At 40.0% G+C, this 27,890-nt stretch overlaps 1 protein-coding gene across 5 annotated transcripts in view; it reads right to left on the bottom strand.

The window, feature by feature from the left end:
* Positions 1–27,890, bottom strand: part of carmil3 (capping protein regulator and myosin 1 linker 3) — a 107,730-nt gene that overhangs the window by 38,264 nt on the left and 41,576 nt on the right. For all 5 annotated transcript variants that reach the window (XM_035941025.2, XM_035941019.2, XM_035941016.2 and 2 more), the window contains exons 11-18: positions 24,963–25,057; positions 22,099–22,185; positions 19,213–19,322; positions 17,700–17,777; positions 11,314–11,390; positions 6,642–6,746; positions 2,488–2,557; positions 2,299–2,380 (exon numbers count right to left, since the gene is read on the bottom strand). In XM_035941025.2, coding sequence (XP_035796918.2) covers positions 2,299–2,380; positions 2,488–2,557; positions 6,642–6,746; positions 11,314–11,390; positions 17,700–17,777; positions 19,213–19,322; positions 22,099–22,185; positions 24,963–25,057 — 704 coding nt within the window. The remainder of the gene's footprint in view (positions 1–2,298; positions 2,381–2,487; positions 2,558–6,641; positions 6,747–11,313; positions 11,391–17,699; positions 17,778–19,212; positions 19,323–22,098; positions 22,186–24,962; positions 25,058–27,890) is intronic.

Raw genomic sequence — 27,890 nt, forward strand, 5'->3', positions numbered from 1 at the left:
ATGGTCCATTTTGGAACAAAAAATCGCACTGCCCACTGAAATTCCAAAATACTCCCAATTAACCCCCCTACTCACACACCCACTCATCCTTTCAAAAGCTCAAGGATGGAGGATGCTGCTAAGAGGAAGTGGTTACCATGGCGAGAAATGTCAGCAACAAAGACTAAAATGCCTCACTCAGAGTGCAAAAATATCCGTGGTTAAATAAGCTCACATGCTTTTCATGTGAAGTGAGTTTTTTTTGTCACTGTTTCCTGTGACATGACAGCACAGGAAGAGAGAAAGAAGCTACGCAAGAGGCTTGTGTTGGAGGAGACACATCATTGTTTCCGCTAATACTCCTAGTCCCGTTAAATTAATACATGGTTATTTAGGTATTAAACTGGGGAAGTTGGTTGTCATGATAAATGGTACTAACAGCACAGGATATACATTTGGTTTTAGCAACTGCAATATCAAAGAATTAACTTCATTGGTTCAGTACAGAATTAGAGTCAGTAAACTGTAACTCAAAGTGAAGACTTCCCCTATAGAATTTTGTCTAAAATCTAATCAAAAACTAATTTTATATTGCTGTAAAATGGGAACTTTACTACCAACATAATATACATTTTTAAGATTTCTACAACAAGAAATATGATCATTATATGATGATTAACAGTAGAAGAAACAAGAGGATCAAGGCCAAAAAGGAAACACAACCTTGTGTGTGTTCTCTCATGCTGTCAAACTCACAGTAAGTTTAGTCCATATAGTGGTACTATCTAGAAGCTGCATTTTATGCCCAGAGACACAACGGAAATACAGTTTATCTCTGCACAAATGGGCTTGTAGTATTTAATTAGACTAAATTTAGCGGACTGCTTAATGCCTGCAACATTAACAAAAAAAGAAAAAGGCATTTAAACTAGGTTTTGACACAGGTCGCCCCCACAAGGCAGGGCTGCGATAAGCTAATAACATCAGACATGTCTTAATTTATATTGAACTTTAGAGGCTCAAATTCCTAAACAAATCTTTGTGAACTCAAATGAGCAAAACCAATTATCAAACAAACTTTTGGGGCCCCTAATGATTTGGTGCAGCATGTCGGGGTGTTTGTTTACTTTTTTAAGTTGGCAATACACCCTTGTGGTCAAATGAAAGAATGTATCACCTTTGTTTAATGCAGCAATGTGTTAAATAATCGACTGAAATCACACTGTTGCGTTAGGCGACAGGCATGAGCTGCTTCATTCAGGTTTCACCATCAACAGCTAATTTATTCTAAATGCTACTACTCTGCTGATTCAAACAGGTCAAAACAGTTATCACAGATCCCTCCATCCACCCCAACCTCCTCCTTAAGTGATCAGCTTTTGGTGATGTTGATTAAACTAAGGCTTATCATCCGTGTATGTTGAACTGATTCATCCATCATAATCCTTGCTGCAACATTATTCTGCTGAGGTTCTTTCCAAAGACGAAATGATTCGGCATTAAAACGGTGCCTCAATATGCCATTGCTTAAAGTGAAATTCAAACAACTGCTTTTGTAAATACCGTAAAGATGGCTACTCCAAGAAAAATAACAAAAAAATAAATAAAAATCTAAATCTGTGCAGCAGTGGAAGAGATTTTGTTAAACTTTTCTTCACCAGTATCAGTCAAACTCCAGTAACATTGTGTCCTGTGATGAATAGCACACTTTTTGCTAGAGATACTTCCTAGTGTCACATGTCACTTCTTCATTCCATTTCCCACGGTTATCCACAATTCTTTTATCTATTGTTATTTGTTGCCATCTGTCAGACCCCCTCTTACCTTCTGTTGTCGCATCTTTGCGATTTGCAGCTGTTTGCTAGACCTGTTCTGTCTTAGCTTTTGTTGCCTGTCAGACCTCTTGTTTCAACTACCTTTTGTTTTTGATGTCTTACCCTCTGTTACTGATTAGCAACCATACGCAAACTAACCACTACTCACCTTTGTATTCACACACAGTCCCCTCCCTACTCTCTGACCATTCCTATAAAATGTGGACTCTGCAAACGTTCTGGTTCGGCTTACCTTCACAGACTCATGCTCTGTGTTGGTAAACCCACCGTAGGCCGGAATACAAACAAACACCCCACTACAGCAAACTTCAAAGGACTAAGAGTGAAATTTCTTCAACACCAAGTCTGATAATGTGAGTCATTAGTCTTTCGTTAGATCCCAGACCGTCATGGGTGCAATCAAAAGGCTTAACAAAAACCCAACACACATACAGCACAACAGCTCACATCGCTTGAGGTTTGTGTGCTGAAGTGTGTCTCTTACCATTATCAGAGATGTCTAAAGTCCCCACGCATGAGACTCGAGGAAACAGTTCCTGAATCACGCCGGCACCTGCTGACCTCAACTGTGGGAGGAAGATAGAGAGCAGCGGAACATGATGGGATGGCCACGAGCGTTAATCCATGAAGATGATGAGTGAATATACCCGGAGCACAGACTGACAGAGCGTACCTCACAGCTGCTGATGTCCAGGTGTAAATCAGTGATATGAGGGTTATTGGACAAACCCAGGAACAGAGCCCTGAAGGAAAACACAAGGATGGGGAAGAGAGCCAGAGAGGGGGAAAAAAAAGAAGAGATTAATGGGAAAGCAGATATGAAAAGAGGAACGAGAAGAATGATAGGTGGATAAGAAGGAATGGGGGAGAAACAGAGGTCAATTAGGAGACAAAGACAAGCGAGAAATGACTGAAAATTAAAGACAGATCAATCCCACATAAATCCAATTGCTGCTTTTCCTCTTCTAACAACCTCAACGGATCAACCGTCCCATCCTGCCCCATGTTCTCCTGTGCACACCTAAAAGTTTTAAAGGATTTAGAGAAAAGTAGCTTAAAAAAGAACATTCATCGCTCTCTAAGTCCCCAACAGAAACCACCTACAAATAAAAATATTCATTGAGGAGAAGTGGCCCCTTGTGCACGTGCATACACGCTCACAGGCCCAGCTGGGTGCAGAAAGAGCGCTGCATTTGCACATCAAGGCTCTGCTGGAGGTCGTTCTTGTGCAATGAATACACATTTTAGAGTTATGCAACTTGAGGAGGTAATGAGGAGAGGTGCTAAGCGGCGAGCCTGCTCCATCCGTTTTGGCTGAGCTCCATCATGCAGCACAAAATCATCTCGACTGCTGGCAGTATGCTTTGTTTGCTCTGTTATTGATTGTGTGTTTTGGCTATGAGAAGGGAACAGCAGGCTGTACACCTAACAGAGAAACTGTAATATTGCAGTACTTTACTTATCCCCGTAGGGAAACTCGCTTTTTTTTTTGTTTTTTGTTTTTTTTTTTGGCTTGGCTGCTCCATGAGCTGGTTTAACCACAGATCTCCTGAAACTGGTGAGGATACAGAGTCCTGCACAAAGACATGTCAGCACAGTGGCAGCTGGCCAACGATGGGGGCTTCAGTCTGTGCTGTGATTGAAGGCCAGTCTACCAATATAATAGTAGACTGGCTCCGCTGTCAAGGAAAAGTGTTTGAAACCAAACGCGCGCCCTGATGGTTCAATCTCACTGATGGTTTGGATGCAAACTACACTCCATATGGTACAAGCTATTTTAGTACTTAAGCTAAAAACACAATGAAATCAGACAAATAACATCTTTATATGCTTCTGCTAGAAAAGAGGGCAGATGATTGGACTCAGCCCTGCTTTAGGGTTAGAGTGCAGGCCAGAGAGCTGTGCAATAATGCATGGGGATTCTTACATTTTAGTAGTCTCCTCTTGGATATAACATTTAAAGGCCTTCAGCAGCGATCCTTCATGTGCTCAATTTACCCAGTGCTTTAAAGCAAAGCACCTTATTGCATCAAGAGTGGGTACATTTTTAGCATGAGTGGACCCTGTGGGAATTCATCCCTCGCCACTCTGAGGCTTCAAGTTTGACTGGAAAAATGTTCGGCAACACAAATGCTTGTTGACACAGAGAGGCGGAATCAGTCAAAACTGCTGGTAACACACTCAGAGAGGTCGGGAGTTAAAAATAATAACATGCATGAGTTGTCTTATGAGCTACTTTTATCACGAATCTCCACCAGGTGGAAACACAATATAAATTCACATCAGTGGAGTGTCAGTTCGGCATCATTCTCCACAAAAATAAGTTGTGTTTGCATGAAGGCACCGCTGCTGGGGTGGAATCTGAGGGTGAAACTCTGGCTCCAGTTTTAAAAAGAAGGATCCATGTCTCCTACACCTCCATATTGACTCATTTATAGTATTTCTTCTCTTAATAGGATTATTTGACGGATTTCATTACTCCTCCTGTGCATGAAATTCGTTAAAGAATTACCAGGAGACATTGTGCGACAATCATTAAGGACTTTTTTTTAAAGAGATGCATTCACTTCATTTTATAATTCCAAGCAGCCTGTTGTAATATTTCGACAGGACTTTGATAGTATCTAGTAGGATTAGGTGACTTTGCAGTGATATTCTACATCCTTTAATCTAATATAGAAATTCCCTGCTGCCTTATGTCCCATCATGAGCCCTTAGATCCTCTACTGCTGGCTTCCCAGCTACCCAAAACCACACCAAATTGAAATTTGGAGATGCAGCTTTTTACGGCTTTGCTCCTAAGCTGCGGGAAAACAGACAACCTGGAGATTTCAGAGAGGCAGGCTCAGTTGAAACCTTTAAATGGCACTTTAAGGTGTATCTTTTTGCCCTTCTACTATCACCGACACCGAAAAATCTGACATCATTTTATTTATTATGCTTGTTTTGTATATTTTGTGATGTAATTTTAATGTAAAGCTTTTTAGATGCTTGTACTATCTATCTATTCCAGTAGTTAATTTAAAGTTAATGACTTTATCTAACTTTATCTTATGTATAAACCAAAATAACATACATTAACATGCTTTTTGTCCCTGCTACTCAGCTGTAAATATTTAGTATTTTCCCCCCACAGTAACACCATAACATCATAGGCACTGTTTGACATGTGCATTAGCAGATCTTCTTGGCATCTTGGCTTTTATTGCTGTATTTTTTTTGCCAATTAAGTGTATGCATCCTGTCTTGAGATTTTCCAAATGAATCAGAAGATATTTGGCTGCCAGTTGGCTGTCACAAGCAGTGACACACCACTCAAAGCCGAACGTAGTCAGCAGAATATTCGTATTAAAGCGACATCAGGAACACCTGGCACTGCAGCATATACGCACAATTCTAACAGGAGATTTACTTATCAATACTAGGTATGGGCCAATATATAATTGTGGGACATTTTGTGACATAGTTGACATTTTTGCTGTTTTCAGACCTAAAATCCACACGGCGGCCTGTAACCAAACAGTCTGGCCAGTCTTTTCTTCAGGAGGAAATGACATCATGTGGAGCAGGTCATGTGATCTGGAATTAACACACTTCCTTGAGAGGTGTTTTTGTAATGGGGAACTTAGTTGAAAGCGATTTCTCTAACACAGATACAATTTGTTATTTTCCATATAAAATTTGATATATTTCCAAAAAAGAAATATCTGTCCTGATTATCTCAACTTAATAAAAAGAACACAATCAAAACAATTTAGGAATAAACTCAATTTATTATTGTTTAGCCCATTCAAAGGTGGTTGTTATTAAATTTGGACGGTTATTTAGTTGACATTTTAGTGATATCCAGTCATTTTTATTAATAAGTGATTGTTTCCATAATAACTAATTCTGGAATTTGTACAGACATGATCAGAATGAACATAAACTTCTTTTTTTTTTAACTTTTATTAAAAATGTATGCAAGATATATCTCATGGACTTCAAAAGTCCCTCAAGTATATTTTGATGCAGTGATGTCCTGATCTACCTTTTTATCTCCCAGTACCGATTCTGGCATCAGATTAGTGTAATTTCTCATAATTTACAAACATAATCTGTAAAAAAAAATAATGTGGAAATCTGTTTAAATGCAACACAAAGGCAGATGACGCATAAACTGCATGTAATGTCGATCCTTTGTGTCATAAAACCAAACCATAATGACGGCACAGATTTTGATTTGTCATATCAGATCAGTGCATTCCTAATTGTCAACTGTAAAACTGTAATTTATTGCAATCTATACCTGATGACAGCATACATAAACCCTATTTAGTCTGCGCCGCTATATACTTTCAGCTTTATATATTCACTGAGCTCTTTAACATGCCACCTGGCTTCAGACGCTGCTCTGTCACCTTCACTACAGTAGTGCCTGTCGCTGAAATTGACTTATCCGTCACTTAAGAAGACACAGATCTCCCACTTTTCTCAGGTCACCTCCTCTGTCAAATTTGCCCTTTGAGAAAAACACACCTGCGAGTATTTTCATAGAGAATTTTTGAAAGGTTGTTTTGATGCGTTTCTCGGATTGATTTGTTTGTTTGGTATTTTTAAAAGATGTATTTATATCTGGATCATGGGAAGTGGAGGTGCACACATGCAAGCTGATGTGGCGATCATATAACAGTTTAAATAATAAAACATGCAGAGCATTGTAGCGACATATGGTTGCTCATTTTTCAGCCTTTTTGCAGTTCAAACCATTTGCATCTCTCAGACATGCTGGCAGATCTTCAGTGTTTCAAAGGTCCCTTTAAATCCTCGCCCGCAACAGTGACTCACCTCAGCGAATCAGGCGGGACCTTCATAGAGGCCAGGCTCACATGGGTCAGGCTGAATGCTGAGCTGAAGAACTGGCGGAAAGTTGGCAGAGAATCTCTCGCCTTCCTGGAAAAGGACAGCACAGAAGAGACGAGAACGATTTGAAAATAGCAGAGGAGGGGAGGACAGAGGGTGTGCATGAAAGATGGATCACAATCAGGCAGTCAGACAAGAAAGTAAAAGGTGGCGAGAGAACGACAGGAGCAGATAAGAGACTGATGGAGACAAGAGCGAGGATGACAGAGGGACATGATGTGCTGATAAAGAGTGACAGAAAGTTTGCAGCAGACGAGCAAAGAACTGACAGGAAGGGAGAGCATGAGAGAGGCAGAGCGAAGCAGACAGATGCTGGCTGTGACATTTGGGTCAGTATTATATCAACCAGACACCGGGAAAAGGTGAAGCTGGCATTAATTAATGCCACAGTTAAAAAGGTAACACTGAACAATTCTCCAGCCATCTGCTTGGCATATACGGCGCATTAGCCCGTCATCAGAGGAAGGACAGAGTCTGCATGTATGTACAACATCCCTCTGAGTCAGAGAACAGACAGCATTCACAGGACGGATGTAGTACACAGGTTCAGATCCGTGTTTAGCATTTGTCAAAAGAAGCCAATCTGCTATTTCAGCACCCACTATACAAATAATTTCACACAGAGCAGGATGAGGAAGGGAGTCTGGAAGAAAGCAGGAAAAAATGATGAGCAGCGAGGAGGAGGAGGAGGAGGAGAGAGCGAGGGGAAGGATGAATTCATCTTGCAGAGAGATGAGGTTTGTTTTTCGGGAAAGGATTACCTGTTACTTCTCTTCAGGCAGCTGATATGTTGTTTACTTTTGCAGCACAAAAGCCTTTTTTTTTCTTTTTTATAGCTGTGTCTCTCACCCTCACATTGATAAAGAATGAGGTTTTTTTTCCTCCTCAGTCTTGTGGAACTTTAAATACACACAGACATAAAAATACACACGAGGCTGGAAATTTACTTGGGAGTTCAACAGATATAAGATTTGCAATTCTGTGGGAAAAAAACGATCTTAGTAGAAATGAAAAACTGATAAACTATGATGCATGAGTCACATTTAAGAGCAAAAACAGAGATGATGTGTTCCTCTTGTGTTCTCATAATGATGTCACTGCACTATCATTTCATGTTTTCATGGCATTTTAAGCACACGTGAAGCTAATTTTATTAATGAGATTTCAGTTCCATAAATGGAAATCAGCTATTTATGATGTAAACTGCAGCTGACACATCAAACACTTGTAAATATTCCACACCTTTCCTTTGCTACAGAATCCAAAAAAAGCGAGTAAGACTGAGTGAATTATTTTCTCTCAGAATGAAACCATATATCAAGTGGTAATAGAGAATAACAAAGTCTCTAGACTAGAATGCAAACTTTGACTAATTAGCACCGAACACAAAGTACCGCTGAGACTGATGGGAATTTAATTAGTTTTGCAGGTAAATGGACATGAATCAGCATTTTGGACAAATGAAAATTCTGACCTGATGACGGCACCAGATAAACAGCTGTTTCTCTGAATATACTATATGGGCAAACTCTATTTTAACGTGCCGATAACCACAGGTTTTCTACAAAAACAAACTATTCATTATGAACTCAAACGTTTCATACTGTGCAGGCAATCTTTACAGAGCATTTGCCACACAAAAAGATTTCAATACATGCTTCAAATGCTTCTCTTCCAGTTCTGTTTCATCTTCCTTTACGTGTCTCCTGGAATGTTTGCAATTCACTTCAGCTGTGTCACAGTTTCACTGAAAGCTGAGCACCTTGAAGTCCTTCAAAGACTGCTAACTCCCTTTCAGGCTCACATTTTAACTTCCACACAGAGTTGATCTACTTGCATGTTTCATCTCCAGTCAGCAATTACGGCTGTTGTAGGCGGCAACGAGGGTTTGAAACGGTTCATGAAAAATATTGTGTTTGTTTTAGAAGCTGTAGGAGGCTGCATAAAGAAATATGCAAAGTCCTGGTTTCTTCTAGTCTCTACAACAAAACAGGTGAGTGTAAATCACAGTAGAACAATTAAGACAAACACAGAAAGTGAACAAAACCTGGGATTATCCTTTAACACAGACATCACCTGGCTTCAGCAACAAATCTGTCTGAACCTCGAAGACATCGTGAGAGGAAAAGCTGCTCTGCTCCTTTCTCTCTGATTGCTGAGCCAATTTTATGGCATGCCCATGTGTTTGCCACAGCTGTTTCATAGACATGAGAGCGGTAATGTGACTGGCTGGGAACATAATGACTAATCACTACACCCTTCCAATTTCTGCTCCACTTCACCAAATTCCTTTGTGCATATTGCGCTCTGAGCACGAGCCCTTATTGTCCTTGTTCACATGACCCGGTGCTCTGCGCTGATTTTTACCACTGCACTTTCAGAACAGGACAATTGGAATGTGATTTAGCTTTTGCCAAGTTGGCCTGTAAGTTCACCAGATTACACAACACAATGATCGCCTGACGAGTGTTCATTTCAAACGCTGCATATGCTTGTGTGCACACACAGATGGTAGGACAAAGCATGCTTGTGTTCGTTGAACTACAGTTTGTGTTGCTCTCAGTGAGTAGGCTACAGATCCACACGCCTTTACAAACGCTCCAATATTTACCCCACACACATAAAACTATGTTAACTCGGCTGCAAGATAAAACCAGACGTGCGAGACGAAATGAATAAGAGAAAATGGGAGATAAAGGACGGAAAAGAGTAGAAGAAAACGAAATTATGAGGGGTAAAAATGGATCACAAAAAAGGTCAAAGGAAGAAAGAAAGCTGCATTAAGATAGTAGTGAGGCGGAACCAGGCCGCTGCATTACAAGCTGCCTGCTGCTGTGATAACCTCCCAGTGTGAGGAACAGCGGCTCTTCTTTGAACCATTTGTAATGATTACCATACAGCCTGTCAGGACTCCGCAGATACAGAATGGCTTCTGTCGCATAAGCAGATGTGGTGTCACTGTCTCTCTCACAAAACAGTCTCCAGAGAGCTGCATCAGCAACTTGTAACCACACGTGCATACAGCAGCGTCTACATGGGTCGCTCATTGTTTCCCCCAAAGTGCCCACGTATATATACGTGTGTGTGTGAGAGGGAGGGGTCGCAGGCAGTCCCTTCCATATTCATGAGCAGCAGCAGCAGCAGCAGCAGCAGCAGCAGCAGCAGCAGCAGCAGCAGCAGCAGCAGCAGCAGCAGCAGCAGCAGCAGCAGCAGCAGCAGCAGCAGCAGCAGCAGCAGCAGCAGCAGCAGCAGCAGCAGCAGCAGCAGCAGCAGCAGCAGCAGCAGCAGCAGCAGCAGCAGCAGCAGCAGCAGCAGCAGCAGCAGCAGCAGCAGCAGCAGCAGCAGCAGCAGCAGCAGCAGCAGCAGCAGCAGCAGCAGCAGCAGCAGCAGCAGCAGCAGCAGCAGCAGCAGCAGCAGCAGCAGCAGCAGCAGCAGCAGCAGCAGCAGCAGCAGCAGCAGCAGCAGCAGCAGCAGCAGCAGCAGCAGCAGCAGCAGCAGCAGCAGCAGCAGCAGCAGCAGCAGCAGCAGCAGCAGCAGCAGCAGCAGCAGCAGCAGCAGCAGCAGCAGCAGCAGCAGCAGCAGCAGCAGCAGCAGCAGCAGCAGCAGCAGCAGCAGCCGGGTGGTTCTTATCAGCTTGGTTCAGCTTTGTGGCTCCGTGTTGTCACCACAACGCCGCGGCCGTCTGACCGGCAGCACTGAGCCAGCATGCATTTAATACCAGGGGACCGGCAGGAGGTGGGATGAACTGTGAGGAGACAGCCAGGGAGTGAGGAGGAGGAGGGAGAAAGAGTGGTGGTAAAGATGATGAAAGGTGGAGGATGATGTGGAGAGGAAGGAGGGGTGATAAGGAGAGAGAGGAATGGGAGAAAGAAAGGACAGAGGGAAGAAAGAGGAGAAAAGGGAAAGATAAAAACCCAGACAGAGGAGATGGATGGAGCAGGGATGTCACCGGTAAAAAAAGGAAGGGGGAGAGCGAGAGGTGCTGCCAGACAGATGCAAAAGAGTAAAAGATGGATAGAGACATACAGTAGCTACAAACAAACAGAAAGCGGGTCATAAAAAGAAAAAATGCAGGCATGGGAGTCAGGGGATTGGAACAATAATTCCCATCTAAAATTAGTCTCATTTTTCAGCAACTTCTGTAATTCTGTAATGTAATATGCTGAGCAGGGAAGCTCCTGGGCCCCTGTGGGACACGACTTGATGAGAGCCGGAACCGTTGCTGCCCGCTAGCAAGGTAAACAAACACATTCAGCCACACACATACACACTGTATGCACCACATGCAAAAAAGAAGACGACTGGTGGGCATGCATGCAAGCGCCTGACAGACAGATAACTTGCTAACGAACAGAGACACGTGTACATTAACGACAGCAGGAAACGCACACGCAAGCGGCGAGCGTGTTCTGCTAATTTGATCAGCGAGGTCCAAGGCTAAACACTAATCTACAGCGGAGAATAAATCATGATGCGTGCTTTCCTCCGCTGGAATTCCTCCAGAGCCGTTCGGCTGAGTCATAAATGTGTTTGTGTGCTTTTGTTTCAAAGAAAAAATGAAAAGCCTTAACAAGGGATCTTTACATGTAACGCCCACCTGTGAGAGAAGGAGTTCTTGGAGAGGTTCAGGTAGGAGAGGTCAGCGCAGCAGCCTCGCAGCAAAGCCCCGAACAACTGGCAGGGAAAGAAAAGACATAAATGGTAGAATTATGTTCACCACAGCGAATGTGATTGTGTTGTATAACAGTTATTCTGGCTCTTAAAGCGCCACACAAATGGTTATTGTGCAGATTAAAGCTGACACAAATGCAATATGAACAACCTAAAATAACTGCTTGGCAGAAGCCTCTTCAATAAAAATCACCCTTGATGTACAAGTTGGCATTATTTGACATTAACAAACAGAGGCTGTGCATGTTGGTGTGTGTGAAAAATGGACCACAACTAAATGAGATGTTACTTCTGGTCACATCGGGGCATCTTTGCAAAGTGTTTTCAGATTTATTTTCATCCTTTCTGTTGCCATATGGTTGGGGTTTGTCCATAATAATAAAATGTTTGCATTGAGACGCAATATATTTAGCATCTGCTGTATGCAATTTCCATGAAACGCCATCATCAGAAATGGATGTCATGTGTTCTCTGCAGGGTGACAACAGACACACATCTGTTTTCCTCACTTGATAAAGAGCAGCAACGCGGCCTTTGTGTCTTATGTTTGGAGATTTTAAATTGAGGTGAGGCTACAGTTTTAGTGGGAAATGCTGGTGGGAGGAGGATTTGTCTCAAGTAGTCATTGACTTGGTGTCCTCACTCTAATCAGCTGCACAGTGGAGAACAGCTAAATATACACTAAATCACTGTACTGAAGTACTACTCTGAGGGTTTTTCATTTGATGTACTTAGTCAGGGAATTTACAGGCTACAATTTGATGAATTTCCAACTGGCACAACACATTTGTCGTTCAAAGAATAATTATGAAGAGAAAAATACACAAAAAAAAGGAAAATTTAAACTATTTTTTCAACTTTTTCTCACTATGGAATGATTAGCTCACAACTAATATGACTGAACAGCCTGGTTTTTAGGGCTGGACCCGAATATCCAAATATTCAGTGGTTGTGTTGGTATCCGAATATTAATTTTGAGATCCTAAAACTTGCAATAACCTCGTAAGCGTTAGTTTTGATTGGCCAGTTGGCTGGCTATGTCACGCAGACCTGACATCTGACGTCACGCTTCAGTTCGCCCAAATATCCGGAGCCCACAAACTGCTATTCGGACCAGCCCTACTGGTTTTATTATCAGAGATAATGCAACTATTGTAGCATATTTGCCATTTATTCTGTTTGCTGCAATGCAACAATAAATAATTTATGAATAATTTATGTGAAATCAAACCTGATCATACGAGTGGTGGAAGTTACACAATAAGTTGCAATAGTGCTCCTCTAATTGGATCTGTGCTGGTTTCTGCTCCCTCCTCCTGCATCCTTTTCCTTTTTTTCTTCAGAGCCATGTTCACCTGTTTATTTAATTTGTAAAGTATTTAACAAATCATTTTATTTCTGGGCTGGTTAGCAAATATTGTGCGCTTCCTAGGCAATGATGCAGTAAGGAAATGAAGGCTAGTCGAATAGAAAATTATCACATTGTATATTTATCTTACTACAATTTTGAGAAATTTAGCGTAAGTGTTTCTACTCAGCTGCGACTTATTACAGATTTCACTAGGTGTGTCCCTGCAGCTAAGGCGACATAATGAGTATCCGTTGGAAGGCTTTTAATAAAATTTTTTTTAAAAAAGACCAGACCTCACAAGAACGTCCCACCGAGATATTGTCCAAATTTTCAGATAGCAAGTCTAAACCAATTACATTACTACTTTCATCTGACAGCTACATTCCAGATGAATATTTTACAGAACATGTAAGTTTAGAAAATTCTGTGTGCTTTGTTAAGGATAAAGCCAGTGGTTCTCAACATTTTTAGCAAGTAAACCATTCCTAAAACGCACCATCATATTCCAGATGAACACAAGTTGTTTGGAATTTCGCCAAATAGCAACTTCCCATTCAAAATCTCCATGAAAAAAACAAACAAAACAGACTTGTGTAGCAGAACATTCCTTTATCTACCTTCCTACTCCATGAATCATTTCACAACACCTTAGATTTATTCTGTGATATTTGAAAGGGGCCTAACATCTTGCGTCTGAACCAAATACTCCACTACTATCTAATAATGTCAAACATTGGAGTTTCATATTTGCTATTTGGTACTGATGCATAAATAAAGAACCTGATTATTTGCTGCCGGCTATGAGCAAGATTTGTATTCAACATCCCATTTCAGTTGTAATGTCACGAATACACTTGTGCCAGTTTGCAATTTTTAAAGACATTTTCTGATTGTATTTACATTGTTCTGGCAGTCAGACTCCAAATGTTTGCATGTCCTTGGATAGAGAGGTTTAAAAAAAGTGGATTCACAGTGTAGTTTTGAGTTCTTTACAGGCAGGAAACCAAGTAGAGTTTAAGCTGAAACAATGATTTACTTTCTGTATAATTTTTCTCTCAGTGAGATATTGCCTCATTGATCATTTCCATTCTACTTTTAAGAAATGTATTCATGAAAGTTTGAGATGAGAAAAGTTGTTAGGCTTCTTAGGTCAACTTTTAATTCAAATCTGCTCCCTAAATGAGTGACTGTATAAATGGAAAATGGAAATTAAGTCATATTTTGAAAAAAGAAATGGTACATTTGAGCTTGCAGGGTCTAACAGATGGTAAAGAACACTGACTCTGACTTATTTTCCACAATGATTTCTATGTTCTTTCACATTTAAGGGTTAATAAATGTTCCAGCAGTGGAGTGAAATATAGCAGGCAGTGCTTCTACCAGTCCTTCAAAGTGTGTACGGGAAGTGCTCATCTGTCGAAGAAGCCTACTAATTCCCAATAGTGGAAACAAATGGGCAATAAGAAGCATAATTGCATTGCACTGAATCAAAGTCAAGCTGAACCCATACCAGGAAAAATGAATTACTTGCAGTTCTCCAATTTGTTATGCTGACTATCCATCAAATGTCAAGTTTCACTTTAAAGATGGGGAGAAAAAAGTCACATAAACTTGTGTAGGAAATCGAGTATTCTGTGTCACATACAGTTCTCCGGCTTATATAATCAATGGAACACCATGTGGGACTCGAGCCTTCTATCATCCATCAATGAGCATATCAAATCCAGCTCTCATCTTCAGATGATATGGCTGACTTTCAAAATAAAGGGCTTTGGAGAGTACTAAAATGAATGCAAAGGGACCTGAGACTCAATTAATCCTAAAATAAAGATGATATATGTGTGTGTTTGTCAGACAGAAAAGGCCAATATGATTGGCATCCAAAGCCAATTTCTTGTGAGACTTTAAGCAGCATCTCATCACTTGTGAGAGGTTAAACTATCGGACAAATCCATCTTTCCCTGGCAGTGTGATCCATCACACAAATTGACTCATCGACCGTCGTCTGTACGTCTGAGCAGATTAAAAACAGAAACTTATTAATAATTCAATCCAAGAAGCCAACACTAAAAAAGACTAATTCTCCCTGAGACAGTTCCTCTCCAAAGGATAAATGACAATCAGGAAAAACAGGACAGAAAGCAGGTATCGTAAAGAGAATTCTTTACCCTCTGATGGCGAGGAAGTTCAAAAACTTGCAAATAAAGCAGAACAGACGCAATGACTTCCACTCATGCACATAATTCAATACAAAATTCATGGCCCACATTAACAAGAAGGATTTCACAGGGTGGACTAGTCCTCCATGAAACAGATTCCTCCTTGACAAGCTCTCTGCCTTTAGGTGTTTAAAACTGCTCGAGTGAAGTGAAGTGCAACAAGGGAAGAAAGCAAACGTATCACAGTGAACTGGAAGGCATCCTGGTTCCAAGGAAGCCGGAGTGGAAGAATTATTCAGACCCGGCTTTTAAGTAAAAGCAGAAAGAAACACGACAGAGGAAAAAAATCTACCACAATTTAAAGTTTTGTATTCAAAATCTTAGTTATGTAAAAGGAATTAAGTGGAAAATGGCCTCTCATAGTGTCATATATGCATTGGAGGATTAATTAATCCCACTTTGCTTGGATTCAGTTGAGATGGAGCTGGTTATAACTATTTGACAAAGTATTATGCAGTTCTATAACAAATCCATTTTTTATATTATGTGCTTGTCATGCTATTTCTGTAATTACCACTATATATATATGGCACTTTTGACTGGTAGTGGTGGAGTGTACCATGTGTGTTATTTTGTCTCAACAATATCAGCTGTACCATCTTTTACTGTTCACAGACTACTACGAATTACATCAAAATACTGCCAAAGGTACCACTAGCTTATTAGGTTAGTGCTGGCAACAAATATTAATTTTGAAATGACAAATGACAAGGCAGGTCTCTACATTAGAAATATGGAAAAAGTTCATTTAAAAAAAAAAAGAAGCATGTTTCATTTGCCTGCAAGTAAAGCTCAGACAAGATTACTTTATACGATGAAGATCATAGCTTTGAGGCTGAAACTACATTTTGTATGAAAAATTATCTTCAAAATCTAATATTTATAGCTGTTCTGTTGGAACTTTTATCCTTGTAACTTTAAAAGAGGGTTTTTTTTTCCTCACATGATTACTTTGCTTAACGTGTTTCCTTTGGGTTGTCATCTCTGACAGATGTACTTTTTGGAGTATTCCTGTAACTGCAGTAGAACTCTATGTTCCATCGTTTCTGACAGGTTGTTAGAGTTGCGACGCTGAGACACTAACTATGGCAGCTGCCACCTTGGATTTATCATCCAATAGACCTGACACCCTGTTTAACCAGCTATCCAGTGACAATGGCACACCTGTTCAGGATGAATACATCAGTCTGCTTTTACTTTGACTCTGAAAAAAAAACATTTGTTCTGTAACATTCATCTGTTTGCACAACAAAAGGCTATGAATTAAATAGTGTGCCTTCAGACCACCTTTTGTACTTTTTTTGGTAATTTTCTGCTACCAAGCTTCTCAGCTTGGAAACAGAAAATTACAAAAAAACAGAAAGTTTCATCTGCATTTTGCAGAGAAATGCAGGGAGAACCTTGCCTCGACTTGTGCTACTAGTTTATGAGAGGCAGAAAATATGCATTCATGTAATTTTTTTGTATTTTGATTCAAGAATATGCTTGTGATGAGTGTGTGTAATTTAAAGCAAGAGAGAAAGAAGCAGGTTGCTGCAATAAAAATAAGAAAAGACTGATTTTTGAAAATTGTTTCAACATATTCCAGACTAAAATCAACTAAGAATAAGATTTTTTTCCTTCAACAATACAATATGATTTAAAGGCTGATCGTTGGTTTTGTAATTTTGCGATTTTAAAAATTCATACAGTGTAGCCATTAATAAACTGTAGTTAAGTAAAAAGCATGAAATTTCCCACTAAAGTTTGCACTTATTCTGTTAGTTTCAATTTGTTCGGCACCTTGGCAAACACAGCTGTAAATATAAAGAAGTACAACTATGAAGTGGCATAAAGTTCTGTTATAGAACCTTCAAACTGGACAAACACACTTGAACCGTAATATGAAGTGACATCAGGACATTATACTGAGTGGAGTGTTTTCACTGCACCGGTGAAGTATCGCTGAGTAAGAGCAGAGCTCAAGGTAGATCTGTAGCTGGCACTGACCTCTAACCTCACTGCAGTAGAGGCCAGGGAACAATAAATAACATGATATTTATGTCTCTTCTGTCCAACCTTGCACGTCCCCTACTGTGCTCTCACAATCAGCAGCAATACACTACTGACAAAGCACCCGCAACCAGACATAAACTAAGATGTGACCTCCCATTCAGCCAGCAATTTCCACAAACCTCTACATCTTCTGGAGGGACACAAGCACTAAAAACATCCTGAGTACAGTTGTAACTTTCAACGTTTTTCTACTAAGCCTCATATATTCTCGAGTGCCATCTCTGCAGTAACCGGCAGGGGCGGAAACTTTCAATAATGCTCACTGAACTCTATGAGAGAGAAAGCTCTGACATCCTTTCAGCTGTTAGCGCTTCTGCTAATGCGGCAAGACATTGTTTTGTCACACTGGTGTACCGACTCGCTAAATTTAACCACAGTAACAAACACAGACAAAGCAGTCTCTCTGTAGTGACAAATGTGTGAACAAACAAATGCTTCTGTGTACTTTTCATGCAAGACATCATGTGTATAATTCATAAACTATACATTTCTGCTTGTTGTGCCTTCTGAGAGCTTCCACCAAAGCGCTGTGCACAGAGGAGCTCGAAGTAAGTCAACTGAGGTTTTGTGTGGGGAGCGATTCATATTCAGGGCGCTAACCCTTTGTTTCTTGGCCTGAATCCCATCCTGGAGATGAGATCAGACGTGGAGGGGCGGACAGCGACTGTAACAGAGAAAAGTACAAACCGAGTCTACGGTGCAGTCTGTTCCGGATAGGTCCAAGTGGACCAGGCAGTTGGGTTGGGCCAGAAACAGGTACAGATTCTGCATGAGAAGAAGGAGAAGGCGCCTTTTAGAGAATGCCAATATGAACCAAGTGCATACACAAGTTAACATTTCAAAAAACATACCCTATCAAAAAAGTAGCTGCAGAGTTACCTTGGAAGTTTATTTGATTTTTCAAAACTGAATCAAAGTAGATTTAATGTTGTTGGACAGAAAAATACTCCTTAATGTGAATGTGAAAACAGACTTTTCCAGAACACACCTAAATAACCACTAAGGGATCCAAATTGGTTAGTATTTAAGATCATCGTTGTGCCCTCAGGCAGTTTTAGTTGTAGTGCCCCTGCAAAAATGCAACTTTTTGGCGAGCTGGTATCATTACAAAACCTTCCCAAGCAGCTCAGCTAAAATGTGACTGAGAAGCACAAGTCAGGAGATAGATGTTCCATGTTCCTGAACATCCCCTGGAGTGAAGTTAAGTCAATCATTAAAAAAATGGAAAGAGTATGGCACAGCTATAAATCTCCCAAGAACAGCCTGTCCTTAAAAACACCCAGTGAGCGAGCTAGAGGTAGACTAGCAAGGGAGGCCACCAAGAGACCTGAGGCAACTCTGACGGAGCTTCAGAGTCTCAGTCTGAAAAAGACTGTACAGCAAATAACACCTGTCTGGGAGCTTCACCTTTTTTACAGGAGTGTGGAAAAGAGAAAGATGGCTCTTTAAAAAGGCTCATATCTCAGCTACAGCTTGTCAGAGGGAGACGCTGAATTAAGTTGGAAGAAGGCCCTCTGGTCTGATGAGACCAATGTTGAGCGAGTTGGCCATCTGAATATGTGGGTGAACTTAAAAATGCTGCTCACTGTGCAGCCTGATGGAGCTTGGGCAGTCAAAACTTGTGCAAACTTGAATTTTAGATCTGCAATTAATCCACTTCCACTCTGACAAATGGGGAATAAACTGAATGAAACAGAAGTATGAGTTTCATCCAAAATGAAAGAGACAGTATATGTACATTTCTATTTACCACCATTTTTAAATATTTGAATTAAAGGACATTAAGATGAACAACTAGTGGCACTAATTCTTTAGTTTGGTGCCATGAAAGCATTGAGGAAAATGAAGTGGCAAAACAAGACAATGTGATTAAAAGATTATTAGTAAGTCTCCAAGTAGAAAGAATGTGATTGAAACGTGACATTTATTTATTTAGGTTTATTAATCAGAAGAATGTTCAGTGGAAACGCTATTTTTCACCTCCTTTCAAACTTATAAGAAGCATTTTTCTTGTATCAACTTTTTCCTCCTCAACCAGGTGCAAAAAACTTTTTTTCAGTATCTCAACTTTCTGTCAAATTCTGGATGTTCCTGTTCAAGATATCTGCGCCCAATTTAAAAGTGTGCTTTAAAACCGGTGCGATGGAAATGCACACACACACACTGATTCCCCGTTGTATTTGATTATTAAGTTCCTCACTGTGGCATCCTCTCCAGACAGAACTCCGGGGTTTTTGCTGAGGTCCAGATGCAGCAGAGAATTGGAGTAGTCGTCACTTGAACACAGCGCCTGGGACAAGGAAACCACACCTAATTGAGGGGAAGGAAGAGGTGATAGAGGATTAGAAGAAGAGGAGAACAGACAGGCAGTTTGCATAAACAAATTATAATCATCAAGTTATTTTTTTTTCTCCTCAGTGAGCCCTTTTAATGCTCTGGACATTAGCAGCTAATGACTACAAAACTACACAATGGAAGAGAGCAAGCATCTCTGTCGCAAAAAATAATAATAATTGAGCAGAGACTTGTGAGCTCATGTGGCAGGCGTGCATGAAAAACAGCTTTCAGAGGAAGCCAGGGACCTTTTTCACCCTCCACAACTATCCCAGTTTCCAAGCGCACCCTGAAAGCCAAACAAAAGAAGATCATTCTCTCAAATCAGATCACTACACAATTACACCCACAGGCCTGATGGAACCCCTCATTAAAATCCTCACGCTGCACAACACTGCACACCGCGGCAAGTCGAGGATTAAATATAGACGGAGCAACAACACGGGAGAAATATCTAGCAGCAGCAACGAATAGGAAAGTCTACAACCACCATTACTCTGTGCGTTTATCAACCTAAGATGCATCATTGATTAAAGGCGGGAAGTGAATATCTGCTGTTTCCTAGAATTGGGCAGCACATTGGGATGAAACCAGCTACTGTGATGCTCTGAAGCTGGCAAGCCACTAAGCTCTTCATCCCTAATTTGTAGCGATTAGGGGGGAAATGAGGGGAAGAGGGGACAGGGTGTCTAATCCCCTCTCCATCTATCCATCAGCTGCTTGATTCTGCTCAAAGTGGAGACTTTTGGAAGCCATCCAGTCAGCGTGACATTGTCAAGAGCGAGCAGGAGCGACGGTGTGATAGAACACGGAGGGTTTACATCTATTTGCATGTCTGATCACGTCCATGAGGTGACATACGTGTGTGTTTATAGCGTAAGTGTGTGTACGTGGAAGGTGTTTTAGAAACAGAAGGAAGGAGGTGTGGGGAGCGAGATCTATAAATATTCAACAAAAAGTGCTCAGCCCCTGCAAAGTCACACCAACACCCGCCATTCAAGGTCAGCACCGTCACTGCATTCCCCCTGAATCACTGTGTCAATCCCACTGGCTTTTAAACACGCACCTAGTGTGGTTTTCCCATTCACTACACACACCAATGGGGTATCAAGGTTATATATATTACACCTTAAATCTTATAATTACATTCAACATGTCCTCATCCAGACTGTCCCCTAAAAGGCACAGAACAGCTACAGAAGCAGAGAAGTTTTTATAAAAAGGAGTTTGGAATGCTCCCATTCTATGCAGTTAATTTATTTTACCCCTCAAAATATGCTACACCTAAAAAATTATCAGGTAATACAATCTTCCTTTGTAAACTGATTCTGTAATGCAAGGACAAAAAACCTATTCTTTAGTCTGTTGTCCATAATTTTGGTGGCATTTAGAAGGTTTGTCTGTATGAGTGTCTCTGGGCGGCTCGCCAAGGTGGATAAAATCTCTTGGTTTCAACTCAGTCTGACATTAAAGCACCTTACTTCACTCTTTTCAAGCTAAGTTTTGGTCACATCTGCCTGAGTTGTGTATGCTGCAGTAACTGAATGGGGACTAGCGGTTTCTCTGTGCACAGAATATTTTAGCATCTATCAAGGCTTGAAATGTGTTCCAGGAACATCAGTAAATCTTGGCATCTACAAATGAATGTAATGTAATGCTGCTTATAATATGGAAAAAGAAGAGCTACTTTTTGCTAATGCTAAGTCTCTTTTTTATGACAAACACGAAGTTAAATGCACAAAACATTTATCGGCACCTTTATTCCCATGTACAGATATTTACATAATTTGTTAAGAAATAACCAAAGTGTACAAGAACTGACAAAGCTTGCAATATTTCATTCAATGCCAAATTTCCAGTACTCAAACCAATGTGAGCACTAGTGTCTGAGCCATCTCACTAAATAGTTTTTCTCTTGACATACAGTAAGAGTTGTTGTCTTCTTCATCTGTTTAACTTACTGTCACTTGAGGAAAGAGTGGAATGAATGTAGCTACTGCAGTCTAGTCTGACTTCACCTGTTTTGTTTTGTTTTTTTAGTTGCTGCAAATTCTAAGATGCTGTTTCGCAAAAAAAAAGTTTCCTTCTCTGGCATGATATTTTGTACCCTGTAAAGCAGACATCAAAAATCACAACTGTTCTTAAAAGATGCAGTCACTGTGTTTTGCCTTTGTAGGGCAGTATGCTACTCCGCTGCAACAAAATCCATATGTCAGTTCAATCAGATAAACATCATTACCCATAAATCCTACAAGAGATCAAAAACGCTTTGAAATAGGCTGTAACGGCTAAAAATACTCTCAAAATGAGGTTATGAATGTATGGATCCAAATCTGTGTCATTATCAGCTGAATCTGCTGTAATATTAGTGGATGGCTGTATTGTCTGGGATAAAAGCAATACAACTGGGACACTGCACTAATTCCTCTTGTGGGTTTTAGGGGGAAAAAAAAAAACAGATCAACTACTTATAATTCTGACCTGATTATCATTTGGTAGATGGATCATGCAGTACAATCATTGGCCTGTTTGTCTGTGTGAGTTCTCTGGGCAGTGCTGTGGTTTAGAGACCGTTTCATCGAGTTCAAACCCAGATTTGACAGCAAGTTTCCACTTTGTGTCTTTGAGCGAGACACGCCGATTTGTACCAGCTGAACAATTCAATCCGACATTCATTTATATTTAACAATAGTAAAAAATAAGTGTGTAAGGTCAGCCACCAGGGGCTGCTGTGTTTCAGAGGAGCACCTACCCTTGGAGGAGAGGGACGTCTTGGAGAGATTGAGGAGGCGAAGGCCCTTGTTGAGGCGACACACTTGTTGAATCAGGTTGGAGACTCCTGATGTGAGGAGAGGATGAGAGATGATGAGCAAAAGGCCTTATTTTATCACAATAAACACACATCCGCCAATCTAGAGCTAAAACAACTTACTGTTTAATTAATTTCTTGATTAACAACTACTAAATTGGCCAGTATTTTTCATTTTTAAAGGAAAAATGGCCAAAAAAATCCACTGTCTCTGAACTATCGAATGTGAACACTGGCTGTCATCTAAAATAGAGAATCCAAAATCTTTTGAATTTTGAAATGTTCAACCAAGACAAGTGATTTGAGGACACCATATAAAACTTTCATAAATAGTATACAGACCAAATGATCAGTCGGTTAATTAGAAAAACACATAGCAGATTATTTAGTGATAAAAATAATACTTACTTACGGCCCTACATTAGATGTGCTGAGCTATTTGCTTAATTACTGGAGGGCAGGTGTACAGTTGAGTTCGTGACTAAGGTTGTGTTACCGCTTTTCCTATGGTTGTAAATTTACTAACATTAGTCAACTACAACTGACCAAATGATCATTTATTAAATTGACTGTATAAATAGTTCATCATGTTGCAACTCATTTATTCACAAAAAGAACAGCTTGACACTCCCATCTAAAGGATTTCTGTATTGTCTGTTCATGTCGTTATCTATCAAATTATGTCAGACTGTGAGCCAAGAGCCTAATTAAGCCATTTTTAAAAATGAATGTGTTACAACCTGATGTCCAGACTCTAACAATGACGTTTAATACTGATGAAAAAGGTATACAGACATAAATAAAATCTTCAAATAAGTTTGGAGTTCTTTTCTTGTATCATTATTAGCATATTAGCTGCTAAAAGAAATGGAATCATCTTAACTAGTTAATGTATGGAGAAAGGAAAAAAATGTATTTAACTCACCAGCAGCTAATCAAATGTCAAATCAGACAAATGCTAAAAACTAATTTAAAGAAATACACGAGATCCTAGGCATGCAATATAACAAGATACAAAATGTAAGTCACTTTTGTTTTGTTGTTTGTTTGTTTCTATTTTCTACAACGCATTTTACATCAAAGTGACCCCAGTAAAGAGGATTACGATCAGTGCTATGAAAGTTACCTAACAAGTGCAAATACTGGGGTCAAGAATTTACAGTGTCATTTATGGGGTGATTTTAACCGAGTGCATCACACTTTAGAGATTAAATGCTGCAAAAGTTAAATGGAATACTACTTTATCTGACAATAATACCTACTACAGCTGAGATCCTACAGTGTTATTAATATTGGAGAATAACCTAACCTAATGAATAATTCAGCCAAAATCATACAGCATTAGAAATTACTGAACTTAACCTGACATATATAAATATTATGGCCAAAACCCCACATCCCTATTAATCATGGAAGATAACTTGACTTATTTAGTGCTAAACCTATGAACCTCTGTAACTATTTTTCATGTTTTCTTGCATGTTGCTCAGTACATGAGCTGCCATGAATCAATCAGCACACCTCAAACGTCAATACAACTCATTTGCTTTCATTGGCTCTTTTGCTTGAAAGTGATGATTGAATGCTTAAAAAATGTATACGGATTATGCAAAATGTGAATATTCTATTCCCTCGCTGCAGAGGGAAAGCTTCGTTCCAGAGCGCTCTGGCTGCACTACCCCCATGTCCTACATCCAACCACTCTCAAAGAGCCCATATATAGTTTTGCCTCACAACAACAGGCTAAAATAACAACTTCCATCCACACAAACTCTCCAAATCGCACACCCATAAGTATACTACGGCTAAAAAAAGCATCACACCAACATACTGTACAATCGCACTCTCTCCCGCATATGAACACCTTACGCCATGCCAGATTACATAACACGCAGTTTTAATAAACACACTGCTGCCATGATGATAATATGAAAGGCTCTGCTGTATTAAAAGAGGAATTCATTGCAATGCCAAACCTCATCTCCTGGTTACTTCATCTTCCTGATATTCTACTTTTGTGTGTGTGTGTCATTGTGTATACACAGAACGCCTACTTTGGAAGGTATTAAAAGTAAAACCCCACATTACAACTGCTCTAATAGGCACAGCACTGAAGGTCACTCTTAGCTGTGATGATAGGTATTATGGTGATGGTTAAGGCTGCAGCAATTCAGAGGTTGTAATCACAATCAAGTAAGCCTAGCAGACTGTCAGTACACACGTAAACACACACAGAGCAGACAGAGGGTGGTAAGTGTGAGCACAAAGAATTCATTGAGGCGAGTGGAAACGACAAGTGTCAGACGGGAGGACAGAAATTAGCTAATGAGTGATGCTGGCATGCATGCAAAACCTGACCCCGGCTTCCACACATGCACAAACACCTCAGTCTGCCTCTACTTGCACGCACACAGCAGAAATTGTAGTGGTTGATATATATAATGATGACTAAGGCAGATGCAATTAAAATGCAGTTCTCTACAGTCTCTATACTGTCTGTGTGCGTAGAGGAGTGTAAAAGGTTCAGGTTGTGTGGAGAGTTGCAAGCAAAAGCAGAAAAATAAAGCAATTTTCTAAACAGAAGGACCAAACATACACATAAAGCTGGAAAGATAGATGAGAGAGAGAGAAAAAAGAGAAAAAACAAAAAAAAGAGCAGAAAATAAAGGTTCTCTGTGGACAGAGACTGATTTGGAATTCTCTGAAAGCAAACAGAAGCCGTGGTGAAGTTATAGCAAAAGAACAATAGAAGATGCCCTGAGAGAGGCGGCAGAAGGATAAGAACAAGTTCACAGAGACCGAGGTACCTTGGTTGTCTAGCGTGTTATGAGCCAGGTTGAGGGAGTGAATCACAGAGGCCGGGTTCTCCGACAGCGCCGATGCCATCTTCTGTGGGAAATCCCTGGAGACAACATTAAAAAAGGACAACTGAATTCACCGTAAAATTGCTACTTTAATATCGGTGTTGAGGACTGAGTAAATTGGTTTCCTAATTTGCCTAAATGCAGTTCATAAATGTTCACATTTTCACCTACAAGTGCAAAATGTTTTACTTGAGCTACTCAGCTGAGTACATTTGTTGTAAAGGTAAAATGTAAAGGAAAATCTATCTATAAAATCAAAACTGTGCACCATAATGTCACCTACTGCAAAAGTGTTCTGCAATTAAAAGATGGGAAGCTCTACACTGAACCTCTGGAGACTGTGTATGAAAGACTAGCAAAAGTCTACTTATTATCTCATTTAGATACCAACGTCACTAGGCACATGTCTTTTATACCAGTTTACATATTCTGCTGCTCATCTTGACACACCTACATGGAATTAAAAACTTACTTAAAATGCCTCCAAATGTATTCAACCTCCTTGGAAGTTTTTCCTTTTTATTGCATTTTAACACTGAAGAATCGTCAATTTAATTTGGCTTTTTGGACAAGACATACCTCTCCAAAAGAAAAGTCTTCCATGTCAAAGTAAAAACCGATTTCTACAAAGTAATGTCACTTCTTCATCAATATAAAATCTGAAATAAGGGCCTGCACAGATATTCACCACCTTGAAAGTGATTCACCTTATTCAACACAGGTACAGCCAAACAGTGCTGCAAGTCATGCAATGAATGAAATAGAGGTCATCTGAGTGCAGTGAATGTGTCTCAAGTGAATTCAGTGTACTGTAAAGACACCTGTATCTCAAAGGTCCTGTCACTTGTGAATCAGTACTCTTGGCTATAGCTAGCACCATGAAGAGAAGAGAACACCTCAAGCAGCTTTGGTATTAAATAGCTTAAGGCGGGGGATGGATACAAGAAAATTTCCAAGTCTCTGAATATCCCTTGGAGTGCAGTTAAATTCATCATGAAGAAATGGAAGGAATATGTCACATATGTAAATATACCTACAGCAGACATATTAACAAAAAAGAGACTAGTGAGAGAGGCCACCAAGACACCTATGACTCCACTGAAGGAGTTACAAGACTGTGCATACAAAAACTGTTGCCTGTTCTTAACTAGTCCAAGCTTCATGGTAGAGCAGCAAAAAGAAAGCCAGTGTTGGAAAAAGCTTGTATGAAATCTCAATTATTTTTGGCAGAAGTCTGATAAGTCCAAAACTGCGCTTTTTGCCAATCAGACTAGGCTTTATGCCAGACAACAAACAAACAAAGGTGCATCATCGTAAACACATCATTCCCACTGGAAAGCATGGTGGTGGCAGCATCACGATGTGGGGATAGTTCTCTGCAGCAGAACTTGGAAAGCTTGTACACATAAAGGGTAAAATAAATGCAGTCAAGTATAGGGAAATCTTTGAGGTAAACCTGTTGTAGTCTGCAACAAAATTGAGAGTTGGGAGAAGATTTGTTTACACCTTGCTTACAGCCAAAGCTAAACAGAAATGGTTTAAAGACAATAAGGGGAATGTTCTGGAGTGGCCGAGTCAGAGCCAAGACCTCAATCCAACTGATTGCTGTTCATTCAAGATCCCTGCACAACCTCACAGTTTTGCAAAGAAGAATGAGGCAAAATTAAAGGGTCCAGATGCACAAGGCTGATTGAAACCTATCCACACAGGCTCAATACTGTAATTGTGATCGAAGGTACCTCTCATAAATACACTGACTTTAAGGGGGTGAATATTTACACAATCACTTACTTTATGTTTAATATTTTAATTAATTTACATAACTTTGCAGGAATCTGTTTTTTTTTGTTGTTGTTTTTACTTTGACATGAAAGATTGTTTTGGAAATTGCTGTCCAAAAAGCCAAATTAAATTGACCATGATTCAACAATGAAAAGCAATATAAAGGGAAAACTTCCAAGGGTGTGAATTTGCTTATGAGCACTGGATCTGCAAATTCCCTTACTGCAGTAAACACTGAATGAAGATACAGTGTCTACTTTGATCATATTTTAGCTAACTGGCTGGTTCAATCTCACCACTCTCATAAGCCTGTTTCCAATCGATGCTCAAATTAGTTACAAAAGCCCTGACAAACACACTCAATACCAAACTGCAGACAATGTTAACTACTGAAGATGATGCATTTAGCTGCGAAAGAGTCAAATATTTTCTGAGGGCGCACTACAATGATAGTGAATATTGGAATCATATTTGTCTGTTGGCCAGTAACACAGCTCAGAATGAATGTTAATGCTGATCCATGTCTGCTGTTTGCCAACACTTTTATACGGATTGTTCGTCCATCAGTGGCAAAATAAATCAATTATACAGTAGCTTCTTTAAAGAACCCCTTCCAGGCATGTTGGATACTAAAAAAAATACTCTGCTCTGAACAACATTTAGTGTCTTAAACTGTATTTCCCTGAAAAGTTCATTTTCATGGCAACTGAAAAATCCAGATCTACTAAAATGCACATATTTTTAAGTACAGAAGGTTAACAATTCTGTTTCCTACATCACTGGAAGTCTATTCTTTGTGTCTGTGCGATACAACTTTTCAGAAAAATCATACTGTATGATTTTTAAATAATTATTTAGCATTTTGTTGCATGAAATAAGTATTTGATCATCTACCAACCAGCAGGAATTCTGGCTCTCACAGACCTGTTAGTTTGTTTTTAAGAAGCTCTCTTATACTCCACTCAGCAGGTGTGTTAATTACACCTGTTTGAACTTGTTAACTGTATAAAAGACACCTATCCATACACTCAATCAATCAGACTCCAACCTCTCGGACATGGGCAACACCAAAGAGCTGTCTAAGGACAC

This window comes from Amphiprion ocellaris, chromosome 10 (genome assembly GCF_022539595.1).
Source record: "Amphiprion ocellaris isolate individual 3 ecotype Okinawa chromosome 10, ASM2253959v1, whole genome shotgun sequence".
NCBI lineage: Eukaryota > Metazoa > Chordata > Actinopteri > Pomacentridae > Amphiprion > Amphiprion ocellaris.